The 22,843-nt window shown below is 37.1% G+C and overlaps 1 protein-coding gene across 1 annotated transcript; it reads left to right on the top strand.

The window, feature by feature from the left end:
- The first annotated feature begins 348 nt into the window (after positions 1 to 348).
- idua (alpha-L-iduronidase) lies at positions 349 to 21,399 on the top strand. The gene is made up of 14 exons (XM_061729804.1): positions 349 to 666; positions 3,119 to 3,259; positions 4,220 to 4,302; positions 6,766 to 6,873; positions 7,180 to 7,275; positions 9,204 to 9,406; positions 11,755 to 11,934; positions 12,674 to 12,890; positions 14,839 to 15,048; positions 15,157 to 15,278; positions 18,727 to 18,852; positions 19,604 to 19,680; positions 20,599 to 20,699; positions 20,806 to 21,399. The coding sequence occupies exons 1-14, from the start codon at positions 482 to 484 to the stop codon at positions 20,904 to 20,906; spliced, it is 1,950 nt and encodes a 649-aa protein (XP_061585788.1). The 5' UTR covers positions 349 to 481; the 3' UTR covers positions 20,907 to 21,399.
- The last annotated feature ends 1,444 nt before the right edge of the window (positions 21,400 to 22,843 follow it).

Genomic DNA, 22,843 nt, shown 5'->3' with positions numbered 1-22,843 from the left:
TTACAAATTGACAAGGTAGAAATATTTATTGAACATGAACAACTGAATATTTTAAAATTTCCCAGCATTTTTTAAATATTCCAGCAGACATAATACCAACAAAGCCTAATAACTTAAAATAAATAAATGAGCAAAATAAATTTTTTGGCCATCTTTGAGCTTACATTAGGCCTGTAACTGACTGCTGAAAAATTGTAACATAGGCCTTAAAACAAAAAAATGCATTAAAGTGAATTTTAAACAAAAGCGCGAAAGAACAAATGAATTTCTTTTGTTAAACACCAACAAAAAGACAACACGGTCACGTGATCCAGTTGTGGTCACGTGATTCAGTTGTGGTCACGTGACTTGTCTCCATGCGAGTTTAGCTCAAAATGTCTGTTTTGTTGGCTTTTTAGACATGATTTTAGACGTGATTTTAGACATGAAACGGTGAATCCTGTCTGGTCTTTCTTCACCGTTTACTTGCAGCGTGTGAGAGATGTTTAAAAGGTTTCCTCCCGTCGGTGTTTTATCCTCTCCCCTCATGGTTGTTTGGAGAAGTTTCCCTGCTCTGCTTCTACTCATTTACTCCTCCCAAACTTCAGCCAGTCCCTTCGTGGTCACAGTCGATGTGTCGACGCCACAGAGAGATCTGAAACACTTCTGGAGGAGTACTGGCTTCTGGTAGGTACAACTTTTTAGTTACTTACTCAGTAACAAAATGCTTATGGGTGTAATTGTTAATTCACTAATCACTCCGGGAATGCTGGTTTATTTCCCTTCAGTGATTAACGTTGTTGCAACAGAAAGACAATATTGTAATCATTTTAAAGAGTATTTATAGAAGGCTATAAATGTATCTGTCTGTCTGTCTGTCTACTACAGGACTGCAGAGGTGTCAAAAGTATTCACATTCATTACTCAGGTAGAAGTATAGATACTAGAGTTTAAAAATACTCCTGTAGAAGTTGAAGTATCAACTCAAGTTTTTTACTCAAGTAAAAGTATAAAAGTACTGGTTTCAAAACTACTTGAAGTATAAAAGTAAAAGTAATGTAAGGGGGAAAAAGCCATTAAGGACAAAAGCCATTGAAAATGAATGCATGTTAGTATAATGCAAATATATTAAAGAACCATATATGTGTACTATTGAGCATTAACATGTGTTTCAGAGAGCAGGAGATATGATGACTAGTTGCCTATAAGTATTGTAATGGTGCAAAAAGTCAAACTTCAGAGGCATGTTATCATTTATCCTAACCTTTATTGGAATGTACATCCAAGTTTAGTTGCAGGAATCTGAGGGAACGGATGTAAGAACAAAACTGGACAAGAACATCTGAAACAACCACAACCAAATTCACTCTATCCGGATGGAGCAATTTAACTGGATAGTTTTTTTTAAAGGCCGAAATGAAATAGAGTAACGAGGCTGTTTTTAAAATGTAAGGAGTAAAAAGTACAGATAATTGCGTGAAAATGTAAGGAGTAAAAGTAAAAAGTCGTCTGAAAAATAATTACTCCAGTGAAGTATAGATAACCAAAATTTTTACTTAAGTAAGGTAACAAAGTATTTGTACTTCGTTACTTGACACCTCTGCAGGACTGTCTCAGAAAATTTGAATATTGTGATAAAGTATTTTATTTTCTGTAATGCAAAAATGTCATACATTCTGGATTCATTACAAATCAACTGAAATATTGCAAGCCTTTTATTATTTTAATATTGCTGATCATGGCTTACAGCTTAAGAAAACTCAAATATCCTATCTCAAAAAATTAGAATATTCTGGGAATCTTAATCTTAAACTGTAAACCATAATCAGCCATTTTAAAATAATAAAAGGCTTGCAATATTTCATCTATCTATCTATCTATCTATCTATCTATCTATCTATCTATCTATCTATCTATCTATCTATCTATCTATCTATCTATCTATCTATCTATCTATCTATCTATCTATCTATCTAAATGATTGTCTGGTCCCCAGGAAGACTAGCTTTCGTTTTGGCGTCAGGTAATGGGGATCCTTTTTTAATAAATAAACAAACCCGTAGTATCTGTATCTGTTGGGTGTAAGGTTGTGGAGATGAGAGGAGGCTTCATCTTCATGAATAAACTCATGATGATAACCAAAACAAACAGAATTACAACATTTCCATGGAGTGGGATGGAAGGTTTATGAGCCTTTGTGATTATGAGGGAACAACTATTACCACAAGCCTGTTTATTTAACATTTTAACAGAGCTGGTAGAGTAGCCAAAAATTGTACTGTTACTTCAGAATAATATGACTCAAGTAGAAGTAAAAAGTAGTCATCCAAATAATTACTTGAGTAAAAGTAAAAAAAGTACTTGGTGAAAAAACTCAAGTACTGAGTAACTGTTGAGTAACGGCTGATTTATTTTTTTAACACCATTCAAACAGGAAAAAGTACAAAATAATCATCTTCAGGCAAATTAAATCAATAAAATAATAAAATTAATTAAAATTGATAAAAAATAGCTTAAATTAAAATAATCCTAAAGTAAATTCAATTACTTTAATAAATAATAAAATAACAGAATAAAAAAATTAATTAAGCACAAGTAGCACAAAATGTCAAGCCTTTGTACTTTTCTTTTTTAACCAGGCAGAACTAGAACAAACATGAACTCATAGAAACTCTGTGTGTGTTTGAGTCTGTGTAAATGTGACAAAACATGCAAAAACAAAAATTTTTCCCAAATAATCGCCCAGTGATGTCATGAGATTGACGCGTACGTGGATAAAAGGGATAAAAGAAAAGTAACAGCTCAACGTAGCCTAATGTAGCGGAGTAAGAGGAACAGTTTCTTCTTCACAAATCTACTCAAGTAAAAGTAAAAAGTATAGTGATTCAAAACTACTCCTAAAAGTACAAAATTTCCCAAAACTTACTCAAGTAAATGTAACGTAGTAAATGTAACTCGTTACTACCCAGCTCTGCATTTTAAAAGACTTTGACAGACTTGTTCCTGTCTGACTGATGTGTTGGTGTTGGTGTGTCCCTGGCTGACTGATGTGTTGGTGTTGGTGTGTTCCTGTCTGACTGATGTGTTGGTGTTGGTGTGATCCTGTCTGACTGATGCATTGGTGTGTTTGTGTGTGCAGCCCGCCGCTCCCTCACACCCGGGCCCACCAGTTCGACCTGAGCGTGGACCAGCAGCTCAATCTGGCCTACGTGGGCTCGGTTCCTCACGGCGGGATCCGGCAGGTCCGGATACACTGGATGTTGGAGCTGGTCACGGCACGGTAGGTCCTAACCGTAACCCTAACCCAGCAGGAGGAGGAGAGGCAGAGTAACGTGTCAGAGGACCAGTACTGGAGTTTGGGGGGGGATGAGGGGGGACGGCACCCCCCCTGAAATAAAAACGGTCCAAATCATCCCCCCTGTAAAACTGCCATCCCCCCTTTCCATCCCTTATGTCATTTCATCAATGAATGTGGTTTTACTGCTATTTCAACATTTAGAGAGAAAAATAACACCAGAAAAATAACTTATTTGACAATTTTCACCTGTTTCAAGTAAATTTTCACTTGAAATAAGTAGAAAAAAATCTGCCTGTGGGACAAGATGTATCTTCTTATTACAAGCAAAAAAATCTTGTTCCACTGGCAGATTTTTCTACTTATTTGAAGTGAAAATCTACTTGAAACAGGTGAAAATTGTTGTTTTTTCCAGTGATGAGTCTTGTTTTAAGTGTTATGAGATTTTCTTACTAAATTGAGACATTTTAACTAGAAATAAGACAAATATTCTTGTTAAGATTGTGAGTTTTTGCAGTGATCCATTTTACTTATCCTGTGAAGGACAGAGTCATATTGATAAGTTCAGAAAACAGTTTTTTATTGTTGTGTTTTGATGTATTTGATGTAAGCCCAGTGGATATTTAAAGCTTACAGAAGGCTGCATTTAACTGCTGCTATGTTATTCCTGCAGTATTTCTGCAGGTGTTTTGGTCAGTGCTATTATTTGTAATATATTATATTATTTGTAATCAGCACAAATTATCTGTCCCCATATGATAAAATCCAACATCCCCCCTGATTTTTTTTTTTTTTACAACTCGAGTACTGCAGAGGAACCATGGTACAATCTGGCTCTCCAAGTGTGTCAAAATATAACCAAGAAGGGGAGATTTAGAACTGTGTTTTTTTTTCAGTTGCTGATTCTGTTCAGTACTGAAATACTGTGTGGTTTTGCTTTTGTAGAGATGTTGGAGGAAGAGCCCAGTACAACTTCACTAAACTGGATGAGCTGATTGAACTCCTGTGGGTTAATGGACTTCAACCAGGTGCTGCCGTACAAACACACACGTGTTGTTTCATTGTTACGGTGTATTTAACTGTCCCAACATTTGCCTTTGGAGTCCAATGCAGCAATAACTCAACAGCTAAACACAACTTCAACCATAAACCAGTACACCCTCTTACCTTTTTATATTAAAATAAATATACAGAGACACATTAAGACTAGTGGTGGGGGAAAAAATCGATATTGCAATATATTGTTGCACTCTCTGTCGCAATAAATAATCGATAAACTGACGACAACTATAGATATTTTATTACAACACACATAATGGATTTACGCGGTTGTCACCGCACTATTGTTCATGCACTTTAATTTGTCCAGCTGTTCAGTGTTTACATTTACAAGCCTAGGAGGCAGTGAGGAAATATACAAATGCACTTTCTTTGTTTTGGCATTGAATAAATGCATAACTACAGACGTTTTCCTTTTTATGGGTATCTTTTCTTTTTCAGTCACATATATCGTGATATATCGTTGATTAAATTTCTTACAATATATGGAATATCGTAGATATCGTGTATCGTGATATTATCGATATCGTGGGCCACATATCGCCACAGTATTGAATCGTAAGTTACCCGTATCGTCCCAGACCATAAACCAGTTTACATGCTGTCAGATATTTGATGAAATGGTAGTTTAAAATACACTTGTATAGCCTGAATTAAGGTTCTGCGTCAAACCAACGCAGAGCACACGCCGTCGTGAACCCTTCGGACTTCTCCGTCACTCCGTTTGGTCGCGGTGCAGTACCCCCCGCGGGCGCTAGTTTGTGATCTTTTCCTGAATGGTTTATCCGACTTTTTCCGGTCACAGTGAATCAAAGAGATAAGGACAACTATTGTGCAAAAAAACAAAACAAAAAAAAATCACACATACACGAAGAAAAGAGCGCTGAAAGTTCACGACTGCTTCAAACCGGAAACCGGAATTGCGTTGCTACCAAGCGAACCAATCACAGCCCTCTTGTCTGCGTTTGGTCTGTGTCGCCTCGACGCCTAGTTACAATTTTTGGGAGGTGCACATCAGTGACGGCGTCAGTGACGGCGTGTAGTCTGCGTCGACGTGTACCACACGCCGTAGGCACGGCGCCGTTTTGACGCAGAACCATAACTCAAGCTTTAATATCATCTAAATTATTTTAGAAAGAGTATATGAAAATAATTTCCTGCGGGTAATAATTGATGATAAACTTAGCTGGAAATCACATATAAATAGTGTAAAATCAAGAATGTCTAAAACCCTAGCAATATTAAGTAAAACAAATTATTTTTTCTGTCAAAGACAGTTTTTGATGTATAAATCACTCATAGTTCCATACATGACTTATTGTGTGGAGGTTTGGGGTAACACCTATAAAACAAATACAAACCCTATTTTCCTGTTACAGAAAAGAGCGTAAAGGATAATTAATAGATCTGACTATTATAAACCAACAAATAATCTTTTTATTAAATATAATACCTTAAAATTCCATGATATAGTAGAGCAGAAAACTGTTTTATTTGCCTTTAAAGCCCAGCAGAAACTGCTACCAAACTGCATTCAGGACCTGTTCCAAATAAAAGAAACCCGCTATGACCTGAGGGGGAAACTCATGTTTGAGACGACGACAGTAAGAACTAATATTAAAAAGAGATTTACTTCAATTAAGGCTAGAGAAATATGGAATAGTTGTAATAACAACCTAAAAATGTGTCGTTCTATCGTCAAGTTTAAGAAATTGTTTAAAGAAAATACTGTAAATAAATATAAAACACTATAATTATAAAGTATACTATCAAAAACATTCTAGAATGTGAAACGTCAATTTTATATTTTGTCTTACTTATTTTTGTCTTCTTTATGTATTGTTTGTTTCCACTGAGTAAAAGCTAATGTCTCATATTTTTGCTGATCATAAGAAAAAAGGGTAGGCCCTATAAGCTACGGCTTCAGCTACACCTTTTCGGCAAAACAAAATGTTGTTTTTTCTTTCCTTTTCATCTTGTTCTGCAAAAAGTGTGTACAAGCCGAAATAAAGATTCATAACATAACATTCATTATGTAGCAGAATAGCAATAACTGCGATGATGAATATAATAAAAACTGTGTTTTTTATAAAAGATTGCAGGTTTCAGCGTATTCAGTATGTTACATAGTAATATTTATCATCAATAAAGAATATGAAGCATTGCCAGTCAGCGTTACATTCACTAGTGTCTCCTCTGGCAGTGGATGTGGTTTTCTCCAAGTGAATGTGGCACTTAACCTCTTTAATCCCCTCCCATATGCTGGTGGGAAAACAGTCCTTCCATTTAGACCAAATAAACCCTCCAGAAATAAAAGAGCAGAAGACCATCAAGCTAATACTGTTACCAACACACATCCTAGAAAACATGTTGAAGGTCGACGAACAAGAACCTCACGTCAATACTGCCAGTTAAATCTGATTTCTTTGCAGGGTTTGAGCTGATGGGCAGCGTCTCCAACTATTTCACCGACTTTGAGGACAAAATGCAAGTAATGGAGTGGAGAAATCTGGTTTATCTCATGGCCAAGAGGTACATTGGTGAGTGAGCATCGTTTACTCATCACGCTCAATAATCAATAATATATATTTATGGATAGGCTCAATGACATGCCTGAATTGGAAAGAAAATGATTCTAAAGGAGGTAAATGTGGGCTGGTCATGTCATATTAACACAGTGTTGTAAATATTGACACTTAACAGTTAAATAAAATGTATTCTATGTCATAGTTCCGTCAAAGTTGGTTTTGCACAAGTAAGATCGTGCGATAAAAGAGCATTTAAAAAGTGTAATAACACAACAACTGTGTTTTGATTATATTTTTATTGCTGGCTTGAAAATTCAGACAGATACGGCCTGGGAAGTGTTTCTCAGTGGAACTTTGAGACGTGGAATGAACCCAACAACCACGACTTTGATAACATCACCATGTCCATTCAAGGTAAACGCAAAATATGCTCTTCACACGACTGATGGATAAGTTAATGCCATTTATGAAGTTTGTTTCCCAACAAGGTTATATTTTTCAAAAGATTGAAAAGCAATTTAGAAAAACCGAGGCACTCAAGAAGTTAGAAAAATATAAAAAGCCTTTATTAAATCATGGCTTAGAAAAAGTTAAAATGCCAACATGTTTCGGCCATGTAGGCCTTCTTCAAGGCAGATAACAAAGACAGAGGGGTCTCCTTCAGGCAGCTCTTTAAACACAGGTAAGCAGTCACATGATCAGCTCAGGTGGTATCTATTACCTTGTTAGGAACAAACAGGCACATCAATCAGATGCAGAGGAGACCAAACAACCAATCAGCACAAGCAGCAAAGAAAGTAACAAACAGCAACACGAACAGTAGTAATACAAAAGACAATCAAAAAAGAAATTATAAAGTAACACTTTTCAAATGCTTTGAAGGCTAAAGAAAACCTCCCAAATGTTTCAAAGCAGGAAAATGGACCAAATTAGAAAAATGTTTCAAGGAAATCTTCTAAAGTTTTTAATCATCTAAAAGTAGACAACATATTTCAAAATAACAGACCAAATATATATATATATATATATAGGACTAATAAATCAAACAAAAGATAAACTATATGTGATATTAAACAGGGAGCCCCAACACTTACAAAAAAGGTGAGAAGTCCAGTTCACCATTCAGACCTGGGTAATGGGTAGCTTTCAATGTGTAGATCCAGAATGATTCTCTCTGTAAGAGCCTTTTTAATCTGTCTCCACCCCTTATTGAGTTTTCTATATGCTCTATGCCAGATATCTTTAAAGAGTCACAGCTGCCATTGTTAGCTTCTTTATAATGTACTGCCATAGGATATAGTGGGTTGCCAGTTCTTATAGCATGTTTGTGTTCAGCCTATCTTACGTTTGTAGTTGCACTAAGGTTATATTCTTCTCTGAAGAAGATATCAACGTCTCATCCCTGAATAGACGAGTTAGAGGAAGTTTGAAAACACCAAACCTGCTCAGCGAACCTTTGACTTTCATGTTTTCATGCTCACGCCAGAGTCCTTATAAACACCAGGAAACTGGACCACATTATCATGGTCATGAAACCACTACACTGGCTTCCAGTGAGTCAAAGGATAGAGTTTAAAATCTTACTGCTGGTCTACAAAGACTGGCATTTATCCCGATAACGATAAAAATGACGATAAAAAAATACCAATTCAACTCCACCTTTGTAACTATAAATCTATCACCACATTCAGTCTTTGGAGCCAAATCACTGCTCTAAAAGAATACTAAATACTACTAAACCTCATCAATGGGAATTTATCGTTCGTACTCTTTCTTTCTGTCTTTCTGTCTTTCTTTCTTTCTTTCTTTCTTTCTTTCTTTCTTTCTTTCTTTCTTTCTTTCTTTCTTTCTTTCTTTCTTTCTTTCTTTCTTTCTTTCTTTCTTTCTTTCTTTCTTTTCATAAATCATCTTTACACAAAAATGTCATCAACGGGAATTTATCGTTTTTACCGCGAGATGACAAATTCTTACCGTGGGGAATTTTTTTGCCGGTTTATCGTGAACGGTAAAATATCACCCATTCCTACTGTTTACTCAAGCGTACTCCTAAATTAAACTTACCTGCTGTATTCTACTGCCCTTATTTTTAACAGCTTGTGCTTTTTATTATTTTACTTATTTTCTTATCATCTTATTCTTAATTTTTTCAATCTTATTTGTTATTTACTGTCTAATTATGTCTTGCCGCTTTTAATGTCAATGTAAAGCACTTTGAATGACCTTGTGTTGAATTCTGCTATATAAATAAATTTGCCTTGCCTCATATTTTACAGTTGTTGTTTTTTTTTGTTTAGCTTTTTTATCACCAGAGAACATTGTGATTCCGTCCCTCTTCTTTCTAGGGTTTCTAAACTACTATGATGCGTGTTCGGAGGGGCTGCGTGCTGCCAGCGGTCTGCTCCGGTTCGGAGGTCCAGGAGACTCGTGTCATCCCCCCCCTCACTCCCCGTACTGCTGGGCCGTGCTGCAGCACTGCTACAACGGAACCAACATCTTCACCGGGGAGACGGGCGTCAGGATCGACTACATCGCTCTGCACAAGAAGGTTCGTCTGCTCCACCGTCGGGTCCAGAGATCGGCCTTCTGCCTTTTATGTCAAATGCAGTGATTGCAGCTGCAAAGACATCTGAAAGATTTTCTTTTGCCACTGCAATGAGGATGTGTAGCTCCTATAATGTAATAATTTCACCCTATAATGTAATAATTTCACCCTATAATGTAATCATTTCACCCTATAATGTAATCATTTCACCCTATAATGTAATCATTTCACCCTATAATGTAATAATTTCACCCTATAATGTAATAATCTCACCCTATAATGTAATCATTTCACTCTATAATGTAATAATCTCACCCTATAATGTAATAATTTCACTCTATAATGTAATAATCTCACCCTATAATGTAATAATCTCACCCTATAATGTAATAATTTCACCCTATAATATAATAGTTTCTCCCTATAATGTAATAATTTCACCCTATAATGTAATAATTTCACCCTATAATGTAATAATTTCTCCCTATAATGTAATAATTTCACCCTATAATGTAATAATTTCTCCCTATAATGTAATCATTTCCTGAAAATGTAATAAAATTTGCACTTAACTCAATCGAAAATGTAATAAAATCCAATAATGTAATAACTTCACCAATAATGTAATAAAATATCCTGACTGATATTGTGATAACATTTTTACCGATAATGTTATACCTTATTACATTTATTACATTTTCAGGTGGGTCTTTTTTTTTTTTTTTCCAAAACTGATAATGTAATACTTGACAAATAATGTAATATATAAGTTAATTTTCAGTCCAGAGTTCTACATTTTGTGTTTTAAGTATCTAAGAATGTTATATACGCTGGATTTGAAACACCAGAATGACTATTGGTTTAAATTGCAGACTTTGAGTAGCATGTAATAAATTCCCAATAATGTAATAAGGTATTACATTATTGGTAAAAATGTTATTGCAATATCCGTCCGGATATTTTATTACATTATTGGTGAAGTTATTACATTACTGGGTTCTATTACATTTTCGATTGAGTTAAGTGCAAATTTTATTACATTTTCAGGCGTTATTACATTTTCAGGAAATTATTACATTATAGGGTGAAATTATTACATTATAGGAAATTATTACATTATAGGGTGAAATTATTACATTATAGGGTGAAATTATTACATTATAGGACATTATTACATTATAGGCTGAAATTATTACATTATAGGACATTATTACATTATAGGGTGAAATTATTACATTATAGGGTGAAATTATTACATTATAGGGTGAAATTATTACATTATAGGGTGGAATTATTACATTATAAGGTGAAATTATTACATTATAGGGTGGAATTATTACATTATAGGGTGAAATTATTACATTATAGGGTGAAATTATTACATTATAGGGTGAAATTATTACATTATAAGGTGAAATTATTACATTATAGGACATTATTACATTATAGGGTGAAATTATTACATTATAGGGTGAAATTATTACATTATAGGACATTATTACATGATAGGGTGAAATTATTACATTATAAGGTGAAATTATTACATTATAGGGTGAAATTATTACATTATAGGGTGAAATTATTACATTATAGGGTGAAATTATTACATTATAGGGTGAAATTATTACATTATAAGGTGAAATTATTACATTATAGGGTGAAATTATTACATTATAGGACATTATTACATTATAGGGTGAAATTATTACATTATAGGACATTATTACATTATAGGGTGACATTATTACATTATAGGGTGAAATTATTACATTATAGGGTGAAATTATTACATTATAGGGTGAAATTATTACATTATAGGACATTATTACATTATAGGGTGAAATTATTACATTATAGGGTGAAATTATTACATTATAGGGTGAAATTATTACATTATAGGACATTATTAAATTATAGGGTGAAATTATTACATTATAGGGTGAAATTATTACATTATAAGGTGAAATTATTACATTATAGGGTGAAATTATTACACTATAGGACATTATTACATTATAGGGTGAAATTATTACATTATAGGGTGAAATTATTACATTATAGGACATTATTACATGATTACATTATAGGGTGAAATTATTACATTATAGGACATTATTACATTATAGGGTGAAATTATTACATTATAGAGTGAAATTATTACATTATAGGGTGCTACAGAATGTTTTTGCCCCACACCCTACAGGCTTATTCGTGCTCAGTGCTCACCAGCGTTCATCTGTATTTTGTGAAGTATAGTTTGGTTGTTATGTAACCTGAAAGAAGAGAGGATGGTGGCGGCATGTCGCAGTGTGAAAGACACTGCAGCTCATACAAGCTGACTCCTTCTCCAGGGTGGAGGCCACTCCCTACCCATCCTGCAGCAGGAGATCCAGACCGTCGGGGAGATCCAGGAGCGTTTCCCCGGGTTCTGCAGCCTCCCCGTTTACAACGACGAGGCCGATCCTCTCGTGGGCTGGTCCCGGCCGCAGGAGTGGAGAGCTGACGTGACCTACGCTGCCATGGTGGTGAAGGTCAGGGAAGACGCGTGAAAAAGCTCTGCGTGAAAACCAATAATCATTGCAAATTCTATTAGGAGGGTTGTATGGACTTCAAGTCACTGACTGCGTTTCCATGCATCAATAACCCTTTTAAAACCTGAATATTGGCAATAACCCAAATTTGCACGACCATGTAAACACCAATAACCTGAATTTGCTCATATTCAGGTTTTTAAAAACCCGAATATGACCCCTGGGTTACTCCTTTTAAAACCCGAATATTCAGTTATGTAAACGCCAAACGGGATATCCCCATCAAACGGAACATGAATTTTTTTTCTGCACATGTTCTGTTCACAAGGAATCCTGGTCTTTTGAGTCCAGGAAGTTCTTATAAACACGGAGAAACCAAGACCAGGAGGAGACTAATCACTTCATAAATGTAATGAAGGATATGAACATTTCTGCATTTGTAGACGGTAAAAAGTACCGGGATAGTGATTTTAAAAGAAGGTGAGCGAAAAGTTGCACGAAGCAGCATTTGTTTTGAATTTGGATACAGGAAGAAGAAGCGGAAATGCCGTTAATTGCGTCATCACGTTCTCCGTGCATCGCTGGTTTGATCGGGATATCCCGAATGATTAATTACCATATAAACGGAATATTCCGAATGTTTCAGTAACCGGAATATTAGCAATAACCCCAATTTTGACTGCATGTAAACGTAGTCAATGTAGAGAGAGGAAAGAAACCTGTCCCGCTCTCCAAACAGGTGATAAAGCAGCATCAGGATCTGCTACTGGCAAACCCCAACAACACCGTCAACTACAGCTTGCTGAGCAACGACAACGCCTTCCTCAGCTTCCACCCGCACCCGTTCACCCAGCGCACGCTGACCGCCCGTTTCCAGGTCAACAACACCCGGCCGCCTCACGTCCAGCTCATCAGGAAGCCGGTGCTCACCGTCATGGGCCTCCTGGCTCTGCTAGGTGAAGCCTCGCCGCTCGGGACGATCATAGACATTTATACGTAGACGCCCCATGGAGCTGCTGCGATACGCCAACGTCACCGCCATATTGGATGTGGCAAGACTGCGCTGTAAACTAATACAAGTAAATTGACTTATTTTCATAAAGCACCTTTCTACAAAGAAATTTACGTTTTACGTCTCATTTATTCATTCACACACGCACTAATATACTTGGGAAACAGTTAGGCACCAAATATAATATATTTAATTTTCTGAGATGGCAAAAATAAGAACTTTATTGATCCCACATAGGAGTAATTCATGTTATATCAGCTTTAGAGAACAAGGTAGTGCCAAAAATAATATATATCCCCCCTCACAAAAATAGGGAAAATAGAGAAACAAATTTCCTCATCAACAAAACATATTTGTTGATGATTTGATGATTTAACAGATTTTTTTAGTTATTTTATTGTCTGAAAAATGGTTCAAATATGTTATTTTGTTATTTGAAACATTTTTAATTTGTTTTGTTGATGAGAAAATTAGTTTCTATATTTTTCCTATTTTTGTGAGAGAGAAAATTAAATATATTATATTTGGTGTCTAACTGTTTCCCAACTATATTAGTGCGTGTGTGAATGAATAAATGAGACGTAAAACGTACATTTCTATGTAGAAAGGCGCTTTATGAAAATCAAATCAAATCAAACTTTATTTATATAGCACTTCTCATACAAATAATGCAACACAAAGTGCTTAACAAAAAAAACAAATAAACATAAAACGTATTAATGCCCTGCCCCCCTCCCCCCTCTCCGCACACACACAGACAGACACAAGCACACCACAATTGACCCAAGTTCCACACACAGAAATACTGTGTGGACATGGCTGAGCACAGAGGATCCAGGTGAGGAAACGACAACAGGGAGCCGTCCAGGCCAGGAGGTCCCATAGCCCGCAGCTACAAGGGGGGCCCACAGAGACCATCCCGGCCCGGACGGATAGAGGAGTCCCCACCACAGCGGTGAAGCCGTGGTGCAGAGCTCCACCACCATCCAGGCCAGAACCACCCCCAGGACGACCCCAGGACGACTCCCTGCAGGCCAGAGTCACTCCCAGCATGGAGGCTCCCCATGAGGAAACACTGGAGCTAAAAGCTACAAGAAAGCAGGATAAGATACACCAAAAGAGTTTAAAAGAGTATAACATAACATAAAATCCTAAAAGTATGTCTAGAAAGCAAGACATTAAAAACTAAAAGAATAAGACAGTAAGATGTATAAAATAGACCATAAATAACGACTGAAATATTTAGATAAAACATTGAGATTAAACAAAAAGAAAATATGATAAAAAGAAAAGGATAAACTAAATATAAAACAGAGCAGAAAGATCCAATAAAAATAGGGGTGAGAATAAAAAATGTAAAAGAGTTAAATGAGTCAGTTAAAAGCCTGATTAAAGAGATGGGTCTTGAGCCTCTTTTTAAAAACATCAACAGTCTCTGCGGCCCTGAGGTTCTCCGGGAGGCTGTTCCACAATCGGGGGCCATAAAAACTGATAAGGAAAATAAGGAAAAAAGAGGAAGAAAAGAAGGAAAAAAGAGTAAAAAAAGAGGAAAGAAAAGGAGAAAAAGAGGAAAAAAGAGGAAAAAAGAGAAAAGAAAAAAAGAGGAACAAAGAGGAAAAAGAGGGGAAAAAAGGAGTGAAAAAAGTGCGTGTGTGAATAAATAAATGAGACGCAGAACGTAAATTTCTTTGTAGAAAGGCACTTTATGAAAATAAGTCTATTTACTTGTATTAGTTTACAGCGCAGTCTTGAACATCCAATATGGCGGCGACGTTGACGTATCGCAGCAGCTCCATGGGGCGTTTATATGTGTATGGCCATGATGCTTTACTGTGTGTGAGAAGTGAGTGACCGCTGACGTAGCTCTCTCTTGTCCGTGTTCCCTCATCGAGGCGAGACGCAGGTTCTGGCTCAGGTTCTGGGCTCGGTACGGGGCCGTGACGGCACACTGGGTGTTCTGGCCAGCAGCCACGAGCCCGCGGTGCCCGGGGGCTCGGACAGCTGGCAGGCAGCGGTGCTGCTCTACAACAGCGACGACAACAGCACCTCCAACAACACCGACCACGTCACGGTGGTGGTGAAAGGACTGGCTCAACATGACGGTATCTGCAAGGAAAATCATCCATGATCAGTGCTTTTATTTGTGGGTTTCTGTTTGAGCATTGGATGCTTCATCTAAACCCAACCCCATGTCTGTTTCTGTGTTCCAGGTCTCGTGTATGTGACGTATTACATGGACAATAATGTGACGAACCCATACGAGCTGTGGAGGAGCATGAGCAACCCCGACTTCCCCACAGCAGAACAGTTCAGGCGCCTCCGGAGCAAAGAGGTGAAATACTGTTACACAAAACAGGGTTTTAGTCTTTCAAACTAAACTACTTCTATTAAAGAAATATATATTTAGTTAGTTAGTTTCAATTTATTGTCCTTTCGGAAATTCTTTTTGCATCTGTGAGAGTCAGAATATATGGTCAAAAACGAAAAAACAGAACAATATTCAAGACAATTCGACATACACGACTGTCTCAGAAAATTAGAATATTGTGATAAAGTTCTTTATTTTCTTTTTTTAATCAGCTCTAGCCTAGTAATGCAATTAAAAAAAACTAAAATGTCATACATTCTGGATTCATTACAAATCAACTGAAATATTGCAAGCCTTTTATTATTTTAATATTGCTGATTATGGTTTACAGTTTAAGATTAAAATTCCCAGAATATTCAAATTTTTTCAGATAGGATATTTGAGTTTTCTTAAACTGTAAGCCATGATCAGCAATATTAAAATAATAAAAGGCTTGCAATATTTCAGTTGATTTGTAATGAATCCAGAATGTATGACATTTTTGTTTTTGTAATTGCATTACAGAAAATCACAATATTCTAATTTTCTGAGACAGTCCTGTAGAACGATTAACAACGTGATTAAGTGCAGTATATTACAACACTATACAATAACATAACTTAACACAATGATCCTAAAGTGCTTCACACCAAACCTAGTGGATTATGAAATTAAAAATGCATCTATAATTTATTTAGCAGAGCAATACTAGAGGGTATAAAAGATCTGCAGACATGTGAACATACGGTGCAGAATTGTGTATGAAATTATTTTTTTAAATGAACAGTTTGGAGATATGTCAAAATCAGCTTTATCAAACAAACTCAAATAAACGTCATGCCTTCAATTAGTCATAACTAAATGAAACAGATTGATGGAGACACGCGACTACAAAGCAGTAATTCTCAGTTTGTGTTGATATTATGTTGATGCAACAGGACACTCTCGGCGGAAACTCTGACAAGTCCATCACTGTAAAAATGAAGCAAACACAGAAATGAAATCTAAAGTAATTTGGAAATGATTTTTCCGACGGATGGCCGTTCAGGCGTGTATGTTCAATACAGTCGTGAAGAGGAAAGTGGACTCTTACATTTCCAAGTTTTTACATAATGAGACATAACTTAAAAATAACATTTCTATCAAAGTCTTAATGCTCTTGCTAAGAGTGTGTCTGCTAATCAAAGGTGGTTGATTAAGATCTACGAATGAGCGGAGCAAGCGCTGAATGTGTGAATCTCCAGGGCTCAGTGGTTAAGTATTAAAGTTCACAGGGTGCGATGAGAAACAGGCTGCACAGGTTTGGCTTATTGGTGCAGATTACCAGGAGAAAGCTTCTTTTCTCTAAGAAGAGCAGGACAGAGCAGGACAGTACAGCTTAGGTTTGCAGAGTCTGGAATAAAACAACACCTTCCTACTCCTGAAACCATGTTTTCTGGAGAGAATACGTTTGGTCAGGACCAGAGCTGGTAGAGTAGCCAAAAAATGTACCAAGTAAAAGTACTGTTACTTCAGAATAATATGACTCAAGTAGAAGTAAAAAGTAGTCATCCAAATACTTGAGTAAAAGTAAAAAAGTACTTGGTGAAAAAACTACTCAAGTACTGAGTAACTGTTGAGTAACGTCTGATTTATTTTTTTAATACAAACATTCAAACAGACAAAAGTACAAAATAATCATCTTCAGGCAAATTAAATCAATGAAATAATAACATAAATTAAAATTAATAAAAAATAAAATATAACTTAAATTAAAATAAGCTTAAAGTAAATTCAAGTACTTTAATAAATAATAAAATAAATAAAATAACAGAATAAAAAAATAAATTAAGCACAAGTAGCACAAAATTTCAAGCCTTTGTACTTTTCTTTTTTAACCAGCAGAACTAGAACAAACATGAACTCATAGAAACTCTGTGTGTGTTTTAGTCTGTGTAAATGTGACAAAAGATGCAAAAACAAACATTTTTCCCAAAGAATCACCCAGTGATGTCATGAGATTGACGCGTACGCGGATAAAAGGGATAAAAGAAAAGTAACAGCTCAACGTAGCCTAATGTAGCGGAGTAAGAGTAACAGTTTCTTCTTCACAAATCTACTCAAGTAAAAGTAAAAAGTATAGTGATTCAAAACTACTCCTAAAAGTACAACATTTCCCAAAACTTACTCAAGTAAATGTAACGGAGTAAATGTAACTCGTTACTACCCACCTCTGGTCAGGATGCACGGCTTCACGTCTGTCAAACACAAGATATCGGCACAAGCGGCTCGTACTGTTAATCCAGCCCGGTTGTGGAGGAACGATGATTGGGGCTTGAACTCCTCTGTACACTATTTTAAAGTCAATTGCAGGGTTATCTCTACGGCAGCTGAAGTTTTCCTGCAGTACGGCCCTGCAGCAGCACAAGGGTCTGTGCATGTTTGTTCTGTTCATGGTTTTATGATTGATTTTTTTTTTTTTGATTGAAATTCTTTATTCAGTTACATCACTCGAAATCGAATAAATAAAAAAAAAAAATAGAAAAATAATGACTAAAAAAATAGTGACTGAAAAGGCACAGAAGCAAAGTCCTTATATTAATGCCTGTCCTACATACAAACTAACAAACAATAGCAAAACTAAACTAGAAAAACCAGAAAAGGAGGACCAATAAGGTTTATATAATATATAAAAGACATTTTCTTTTTTGATATATATAAATATCAAAGAACAGCAGCAAACAAAAACAATATCATAAATATTAACCTTTGTAGCTTTGAAAGATTGCTCTACAAATCTTTTTTTGTAAACTGAAAATGATCTGCACATTTGTAAATCTAAGTTAGCATCATTCCATAGTTTTACTCCCACAACAGATAAATACGTCTCCTTTTAGTCTCTTTTCCAGCTTTTTGTATTACAAATTTACAAACCATTGTACACAGACAGGGAGTAACTTTAATCTAACTTTATACATTATTTGCATTATTTTATAATAAACCAAATCATAACATTTCATAACATGGGATTTTATAAACAATGGATTTGTATGTTCATAGTTTCCACCCTATTAATAAACGTATGGCTCGTTTTTGTAAGAGGACTATAGCATTTACTATTGTCTTATACGTGGATCCCCGAACTCCCACACAATACCATATATAAGGTAGTATTAGTGAACAATACATTAAAAGTAGTGCTTTATGATCTAATATATTTCTGGACTCATACAGGATTGCTATTGACTTTGCAATCTTTCCTTTTATGTATCTAATATGTTGTTTCCATGTTAATTAACAATTAATAACAACCCCTAAGAATTTTATATCAGATACTCTTTCAATTTCAGAATCACATATTTTTAATGTAATATCACCATAAATTTCTTTTCCGTTTCCAAACACCATAAATCTTGGATGAATTCCTCACCATCATGACTGTGTCCTGCGTCAGGATCCTCGTGTGGACGGTCCGTGGGCGGTTCCTGTCGGGGACACGCTGACTCTACGAGCCGACGTCCCAGTCCCTGCCGTCCTGCTCATCCATGTCTGTGCCCGGCCCAAGGCAGCGCCGGACCAGGTCAGTGCCGGCTACTAACACTTTCTTCCGATGAAAAGAGGGCCTTTTTGCCCCCCTAAACGTGCCCCAAAAGTCACCAAATTTTGCACCAAGCCAGGCCTGGTGAAAAATGTGATATTTAATGGTTTTCATTAATGGGCGTGGCCCAATGGCTCAACAGCGCCCCCTTGAAAACTTTGTGCCTCAAGCCCCACAATACGGTTTGACGTACATGCACGAAAATCGGTACACACCTGTATCATGTCGCAACTTAAAGAAAAGTCTCTTGGCACCATGGCCGAAACCGAACAGGAAGTCGGCCATTTTGAACATTTTAAATTAATCGTGTCATTTTGGCGAAATTTATGCCATTTCTTCAGCCGCTTTTTCGCCCAAACCGTAATGTGCACCCAGGTGTGTTATGCATCAAAATGTGCGTCTCCATCCTGCGACGATGGGCATTACTTTTCTCAGTCAAAAGCGTTACCGTGGCGACGATAGACGCCCACAAGCGCGCCCCCCCTTCATCTGATTGGTCCATATTTGATAGTTCCTACTTTCTGCCATAACTTTTGAATGGTTTCACATAGAGAGTCATGCGAGGTGTCATCGGACTCGGTATTGAGTCCTTGACCTTTTATTGGTGAAAATTGCACGCGCTAGGGCCCGTTCCTCACTGCTTGCAGCTTTAATTGTATTTGCTATCTTTACGACAAATATGCACATATGAGGAGCCATTCTTGCATTAACGTATTTTACTGTGTCTGGTCAGGTCACCGGGCTTCGCTTCATCAGGATCACCAAAGGCCAAGTGCTCGTCGTCTGGTCCGACCACTGCGTCGATTCAAGGTCGGTCCTTATTTAACATGCGTTGATTCCAGTACTCAAGTTGTAAAATAAAATCAGGGGGGATGGTGGATTTTATCATACGGGGACAGATAATTTGTGCTGATTACAAATAATATAATATATTACAAATAATAGCACTGACCAAAACAGCTGCAGAAATACTGCAGGAATGACATAGCAGCAGTTAAATGCAGCCTTCTGTAAGCTTTAAATATCCACTGGGCTTACATCAAATACATCAAAACACAACAATAAAAAACACTTTTCTGAACTTATCAATATGACTCTGTCCTTCACAGGATAAGTAAAATGGATCACTGCAAAAACTCAAAATCTTAACAAGAATATTTGTCTTATTTCTAGTTAAAATGTCTCATTTTAGTAAAAGAAATCTCATTACACTTAAAACAAGACTCATCACTGGAAAAAACAACAATTTTCACCTGTTTCAAGTAGATTTTCACTTGAAATAAGTAGAAAAATCTGCCAGTGGAACAAGATTTTTTTGCTTGTAATGAGAAGATAAATCTTGTCCCACTGGCAGATTTTCCTACTTATTTCAAGTGAGAATTTACTTGAAACAGGTGAAAATTGTCAAATAAGTTATTTTTCTGGTGTTATTTTTCTGGTGATGACTCTAAATGTTGAAATAGCAGTAAAACCACATTCATTGATGAAATGACATAAGGGATGGAAAGGAGGGATGGCAGTTTTACAGGGGGGATGATTTGGACCATTTTTTATTTCAGGGGGGATGCCGTCCCCCCTCATCCCCCCTCAACTCCAGTACTGGTTGATTCTGACTTCACCTTGATTCGCTCTGCGTTATCGTATCCCAACTGCGTCGCTGCATCAGCGACGGCTCCGGCCGCACTAACAGACACGAGATCGTTCATCTGGTACCTTGTTTTTCTGCAGATGCCTCAAGACTTTTGAAGTGGACTTCTCCACGGACAACAAGGAGTTTCACAGAGTGAATCCCCAGGACTCAATTTTCACGTCTTACGTCTATTCACCAGGTAAAACATCAGTGAAACAGTAGCTGAAGTCACAGCACTGAGTAAAAACATTGCATTTGTTAGAGACGTGTACCCTGTTGTGATTGAGTTGGGTCTGTGTTTGCAGCGGACCAGGACGTGAGCGGTCGGTACAGAGTCAGAGCCGTGGACTACTGGGGCAGGCCCGGCTCGTACTCGCTCCCTGAGGAGTATTCAGAAGAGATCTAGAGCCGGGGACTACTGGGGCAGGCCCGGCTCGTACTGGGGGAGGCCCGGCTCGTACTGGGGGAGACCCGGCTCGTACTGGGGCAGGCCCAGCTCGTACTGGGGCATGCCCGGCTCGTACTGGGGCAGGCCCGGCTCGTACTGGGGGAGGCCCGGCTCGTACTGGGGGAGACCCGGCTCGTACTGGGGCAGGCCCGGCTCGTTCTCGCTCCCGGAGAAGCATTCAGAAGAGATCTAGAGCCGGGCCCAAGCATTCCCATTACCAAACATAAATGTATCTGTATTCATACAGATCAATCAGTGCATTAAGCACCGGACGTTGTTTTATTCCATATTTCATACGTCAAGATGAATGAATGAATGAATGAATGAATGAATGAATTTTTATTTCAAACATGTATATAAAATGAAAGTAAAAATAAAAAGATATTTACTATTGTTATCCTGCGCGTTTATTATTATTCATTTTCCGGACAAACTTTGGCGCGTAACTAGTCCCGCAGCTTTGAGAAAACGCGAAAAGTAAAAACGTAGAAACGCTATGACTTTTATTAGCGATTGGTGTGCTTCTAGCGCCATCCGGAACGCATTGGGAGAACTTTGGGGCCTCACCACTGGCACACCGTTACTCGAAAAATTCTGAACCGATTTAGAAAGTTGTAGGCCCTGAATTTAACTACAGTCCTGTGGATTTTCAGAGCGATTGCACAAATGGTTTTTGCACGAAGTGCAAAAACATTTCCAAATTTCCAAACTAATGGGGAACTAATTTTCCCATGTATTTGTATGGCCCCATTCAAAGCGGATGGGAAAATGTTGAGAAAAAAGACAAAATTCACCTTTTTTCTAAATCACCTATCTTTCTCATACTTGCACGTAGAACTGTCATTCAAACTTCAAAACGGAGGAAAACTTCTCTTCTCTCTCCAAACCTGAAACAGTTTTTTCCTAAAATGTACACTTTTCAAGATATGAGCACTCAAGCGAGGACTGGAAATCACTTTTTTGTCAAATTTAGAGTGGAGCTCTCATTTTTTAGAGTGGGAGGGACAGTAAAAAAATTACCTTAATTTGTAACTCGAGCTCACGGCCGAACCATGAAAGCTAGAAAGATCAATTTTGGTCAGAATGTAGACATAGATGTTGGGATTCATAAAATGTGACTTTGACAGGCGGCGCCAATTCCTGCATCGGTCTCCATTCACTGTAATGTAATCAAAAGTTTTTTTCAAAAAAATCTCACTTTGTTTTCTCACTGCCGTTACTAACACATTTTAAGGAATATCTGAATAAAATTAAGATTGTCAGAATCTGCCGGGTTCTGTGTCTCTCACGATGTCTTTGTTTTTCTGCTAGGAGCTATGGTTTTCACAAATCGGAGTTATTTGAGAACTTGTCACCAGGCAAAATCTGGGGTTTTCTCACAGCCAACCCGGAACGTTCCTCATGACGAGGTTCTTGTTGCCCCTAGCAACCAGAGCTCAGCTGTACTGATTAGACTGACCCAGAACTGGTCACATGACTCAGTCAGTACAGACTTCATATACTTTAACCTGGAAAATGGAGAAATCTGACCCCAGACCTTTTGACCTTAGATGACCACCAGTCCTGCTGGGATCCGGTTCATGGGATATATATATACATACATACATATATATATATATATATATATATATATATATATATATATATATACACACACACAAACTAGCCCCGCCCCTTCTTCTGATTGGCCGAAATGTGATATTCAAATAACTTTTGAATGGCTTGACATAGAGAGTCATGGGTGGTGTCATAGGACTCAGTATTGAGTCCTTGACCTTCATTGGTGCAAATTAACCCCGCCCCTTCTTCTGATTGGTTATCCCTATTGTCTGCTATAACCTTTGAATGGTTTGACATAGAGAATCCTGTGTGGTGTCATCGGACTCAGTATTGAG

Source organism: Cololabis saira, chromosome 9, assembly GCF_033807715.1.
Source record: "Cololabis saira isolate AMF1-May2022 chromosome 9, fColSai1.1, whole genome shotgun sequence".
NCBI classification, from domain to species: Eukaryota; Metazoa; Chordata; class Actinopteri; order Beloniformes; family Belonidae; genus Cololabis; species Cololabis saira.
Note: the sequence above shows the minus strand (reverse complement) of the source record. Positions and strands in the feature narration are given on the sequence as shown.

Coding starts and splice junctions, on each gene's coding strand:
- idua (XM_061729804.1), top strand. CDS start 482: ATGTTTAAAAGGTTTCCTCCCGTCGGTGTTTTATCCTCTCCCCTCATG. Junction 3,260..4,219: donor TTGGAGCTGGTCACGGCACG/GTAGGTCCTAAC, acceptor TTGCTTTTGTAG/AGATGTTGGAGGAAGAGCCC. Junction 19,681..20,598: donor GACCACTGCGTCGATTCAAG/GTCGGTCCTTAT, acceptor GTTTTTCTGCAG/ATGCCTCAAGACTTTTGAAG.